The sequence below is a fragment of the Oncorhynchus masou genome, chromosome 18 (assembly GCF_036934945.1).
Source record: "Oncorhynchus masou masou isolate Uvic2021 chromosome 18, UVic_Omas_1.1, whole genome shotgun sequence".
NCBI lineage: Eukaryota > Metazoa > Chordata > Actinopteri > Salmoniformes > Salmonidae > Oncorhynchus > Oncorhynchus masou.
In genome coordinates, this window is record NC_088229.1 from 3,470,929 (window position 1) to 3,475,928 (window position 5,000).

General features: G+C 38.9%; 1 protein-coding gene across 2 annotated transcripts in view; it reads right to left on the bottom strand.

Moving 5' to 3' along the window:
* The window catches only part of LOC135503848 (transcription factor E3-like), a 49,904-nt gene that overhangs the window by 32,765 nt on the left and 12,139 nt on the right, over positions 1 to 5,000 (bottom strand). For both annotated transcript variants that reach the window (XM_064922014.1, XM_064922013.1), the window contains exon 3: positions 53 to 293. In XM_064922014.1, the coding sequence (XP_064778086.1) occupies positions 53 to 244 (192 nt within the window). In that variant the 5' untranslated portion in view covers positions 245 to 293. The remainder of the gene's footprint in view (positions 1 to 52; positions 294 to 5,000) is intronic.

Here is a 5,000-nt window from a genome sequence, read left to right on the forward strand (position 1 = left end):
GAATTGCAAACCCAACAGCCCTCTGAGAGCTTTAGGAAAGACATGACCTTACCTCGAGGACCTCCACAGGAACCTGAACAGAGGGTGGTCGGGCTTCGGTATGCTCTGGGGCCATGGAGATGGCTGAGGAGGAGTCGGTGGTGTGTAACTGGGCCGAGGAGACTTGCCGCTGGGCCTCTCTCCTCTCCTGGTCCCTGGCCTGCTGGCGCATCAGCTCCTGCCTCATCAACACCCGAGACGTCATCACCGACCCGGTGGAGGGAGACGCCGTGTCAGAGGGGGGTGAAGACAGGCTGCAGGCGGAGAGAAGGGGGACAGAGTCAGGTCACCTTAAAAAACACAAATGTTAAAACAGGCTACAGGGGCAGACCATGAAGGACGGAGTCAGGTCAGTTTAAAACCACATACTGGGCATTCATACAGAGTCAGGTCAGTTTAAAACCATATACTGGGCATTCATACAGAGCCAGGTCAGTTTAAAACCATATACAGGGCATTCATACAGAGTCAGGTCAGTTTAAAACCATATACAGGGCATTCATACAGAGTCAGGTCAATTTAAAACCATATACTGGGCATTCATACAGAGTCAGGTCAGTTTAAAACCATATACTGGGCATTCATACAGAGTCAGGTCAGTCTAAAACCATATACTGGGCATTCATACAGAGTCAGGTCAGTTTAAAACCATATACTGGGCATTCATACAGAGTCAGGTCAGTCTAAAACCATATACTGGGCATTCATACAGAGTCAGGTCAGTCTAAAACCATATACAGGGCATTCATACAGAGTCAGGTCAGTTTAAAACCATGTACTGGGCATTCATACAGAGTCAGGTCAGTTTAAAACCATATACTGGGCATTCATACAGAGTCAGGTCAATCTAAAACCACATACTGGGCATTCATACAGAGTCAGGTCAGTCTAAAACCATATACTGGGCATTCATACAGAGTCAAGTCAGTTTAAAACCATATACTGGGCATTCACACAGAGTCAGGTCAGTTTAAAACCATATACTGGGCATTCATACAGAGTCAAGTCAGTTTAAAACCATATACTGGGCATTCACACAGAGTCAGGTCAGTTTAAAACCATATACTGGGCATTCATACAGAGTCAGGTCAGTCTAAAACCATATACTGGGCATTCATACAGAGTCAGGTCAGTTTAAAACCATATACTGGGCATTCATACAGTGGCAGGGACTGGGAGACTAGTCAGGATCGAGGGAAAGATGAACGAAGCAAAGTACAGAGATATCTTTTATGAAAACCTGCTCCAGAGTGCTCAGGACCTCAGACTGGGGTGAAGGTTCACCTTCCAATGAGACAATGACCCTAAGTACACAGCCAAGACAACGCAGGAGTGGCTTCGGGAAAAAGTCTCTGAATGTCCTTGAGTGGCCCAGCCAGAGCCCGGACTTGAACCCGATCGAACATCTCTGGAGAGACCTAAAAATAGCTGTGCAGCAACGCTCCCCATCCAAGCTGACAGAGCTTGAGAAGATCTGCACAGAAGAATGGGAGAAACTCCCCAAATACAGCCATGCCAAGCTTCTAGCAACATACCCAAGAAGACATGAGGCTGTAATCGCTGCCAACGGTGCTTCAACAAAGTACTGAATAAAGGGTCTGAATAAATGTGATTTTCAGTTTTTTATTTTGAATAAATTTGCGAAAATTTCTACAAACCTATTTTTGTTTTGTCATTATGGGATATTGTGTATAGGTTGACGAGGGGGAAAAAAACAATGTAATACATTTTAGAATAAGGCTGCAACGTAACACAATGTGGAAAAAGTCAAAGGTTCTGAATCAATTCCGAAAGCACTGTATTTATAGCTGTCGTGTAGTTTGGGATGTATTTATAGCTGTCGTGTAGTTTATAATGTATTTATAGCGGTCGTGTAGTTGGACTGTATTTAATAGTTGTCGTGTAGTTTGTAATGTATTTATAGCTGTCGTGTAGTTTGTAATGTATTTATAGCTGTCGTGTAGTTTGGGATGTATTTATAGCTGTCGTGTAGTTTGTAATGTATTTATAGCTGTCGTGTAGTTTGGACTGTATTTATAGCTGTCGTGTAGTTTGTAATATATTTATAGCTGTCGTGTAGTTTATAATGTATTTATAGCTGTCGTGTGGTTTCTAATGTATTTATAGCTGTCGAGTAGTTTATAATGTATTTATAGCTGTAGTGTAGTTTATAATGTATATATAGCTGTCGTGTAGTTTGTAATGTATTTATAGTTGTCGTGTAGTTTGGACTGTATTTATAGCGGTCGTGTAGTTTGTAATATATTTATAGCTGTCGTGTAGTTTATAATGTATTTATAGCTGTCGTGTGGTTTGTAATGTATTTATAGTTGTCGTGTAGTTTGGACTGTATTTATAGCGGTCGTGTAGTTTGTAATATATTTATAGCTGTCGTGTAGTTTATAATGTATTTATAGCTGTCGTGTGGTTTGTAATGTATTTATAGTTGTCATGTAGTTTGGACTGTATTTATAGCTGTCGTGTAGTTTATAAATTATTTATAGTTGTCGTGTAGTTTGTGGTGTATTTATAGCTGTCGTGTAGTTTGTAATGTTTTTATAGCTGTCGTGTAGTTTGGGATGTATTTATAGCTGTCGTGTAGTTTGGGATGTATGTATAACTGTCGTGTAGTTTGGGATGTATTTATAGCTGTCGTGTAGTTTGGGATGTATTTATAGCTGTCGTGTAGTTTGGGATGTATTTATAGCTGTCGTGTAGTTTGGGATGTATTTATAGCTGTCGTGTAGTTTGGGATGTATTTATAGCTGTCGTGTAGTTTGGGATGTATTTATAGTTGTCGTATAGTTTGTGATGTATTTATAGTTGTCGTGTAGTTTGTAATGTATTTATAGCTCTTGTGTAGTTTGGGATGTATTTATAGCGGTCGTGTAGTTTGGGATGTATTTATAGCAGTCGTGTAGTTTGGGATGTATTTATAGTTGTCGTGTAGTTTGTAATATATTTATAGTTGTCGTGTAGTTTATAATGTATTCATAGCTGTCGTGTAGTTTGTAATGTATTTATAGTTCGTGTAGTTTGTGGTGTATTTATAGTTGTCGTGTAGTTTGGGATGTATTTATAGCTGTCGTGTGGTTTATAATGTATTTATAGCGGTCGTGTAGTTTATAATGTATTTATAGTGGTCGTGTAGTTTGGGATGTATTTATAGCTGTCGTGCAGTTTGGGATGTATTTATAGCTGTCGTGTAGTTTGGGATGTATTTATAGCTGTCGTGTAGTTTGGGATGTATTTATAGCTGTCGTGTAGTTTGGGATGTATTTATAGCGGTCGTGTAGTTTGGGATGTATTTATAGTGGTCGTGTAGTTTGGGATGTATTTATAGCTGTCGTGCAGTTTGGGATGTATTTATAGCTGTCGTGTAGTTTGGGATGTATTTATAGCTGTCGTGTAGTTTGGGATGTATTTATAGCTGTCGTGTAGTTTGGGATGTATTTATAGCGGTCGTGTAGTTTGGGATGTATTTATAGCTGTCGTGTAGTTTGGGATGTATTTATAGCTGTCGTGTAGTTTGGGATGTATTTATAGTTGTCGTGTAGTTTGTAATGTATTTATAGTTGTCGTGTAGTTTGTAATGGATTTATAGCTCTTGTGTAGTTTGGGATGTATTTATAGCTGTCGTGTAGTTTGGGATGTATTTATAGCTGTCGTGTAGTTTGGGATGTATTCATAGTTGTCGTGTAGTTTGTAATGTATTTATAGTTGTCGTGTAGTTTATAATGTATTTATAGCTGTCGTGTAGTTTGGGATGTATTTATAGCTGTCGTGTAGTTTGGGATGTATTTATAGCTGTCGTGTAGTTTGGGATGTATTTATAGTTATCGTTTAGTTTGTGGTGTATTCATAGATGTTGTGTAGTTTGTAATGTATTTATAGCTGTTGTGTAGTTTGTAATGTATTTATATCTGTTGTGTAGTTTAGACTGATTTATAGCTGTCGTGTAGTTTAGACTGATTTATAGCTGTCGTGTAGTTTATACTGATTTATAGCTGTCGTGTAGTTTGTAATGTATTTATAGCTGTTGTGTAGTTTGTAATGTGTTTATAGCTGTTGTGTAGTTTGGACTGATTTATAGCTGTCGTGTAGTTTAGACTGATTTATAGCTGTCGTGTAGTTGGTATATTTTTGTTTTATTGATGTAATTTGTTCTGTTCTCAGGGCACCATTGTAAATAGGCAGTGGTCTCAATTGGGTTCCCCTGAATAAATTAAATTAAGTTCATTAAAAAACAAGACCTGTCAGTCTCCTTGATAAAGAGGCAGACCTCAGCGATAAATGGAAGTGATGATATTATGTAGTTACAACAATATGTAGAAAAGTCGAGGTCAGAGTTCAGACTTCTTGTTACATTAGAACAGATACATTATAGAAGAAGTCCGTTTCCATAGAGACGACTGAAAGTACAGAAGACTGTTTCACAAGACTCTGTGGTCACATATGTAGATACATTTCCATTCAGAGAAATAACAGCTCATGACTCACTCACTGGGAAGCACCTGGATCTGAACTAAAGAAATCCAACACACTAAACCCTAGTACCCTTACACAGGGGATAAGTCTACCTTACACCCTAACCCTCTTCTGTAAACACCATCTTTCTCAAAGTGGATTCTTGATTGATTCAGTCACTGGGAAGCCGTGGTTCTGAACTCATCAGTGGCCCGTGATTCTGTGTAACCACATCCATACCCACAAATGCAGTCAGAACCGGAACTAGCCACCTCGCCAGCAAAACATTTTAAGCGGTCCCGCCCCCCTCTTGATAGCAGAGAGAATTTTTGTTAATTTCCTACAATTCTACACATTTTGAAATAGGTCAGAGATAACATGTTGCAGTTTTAAAGCACGTTTGTTGCAGTTATACACATTTGTGCCCCGATTCTTGAAGCTGAGCCTAAGACAAATGTTCCAACTTTTTTTTCGTCATCTAAATGTATTTCTTT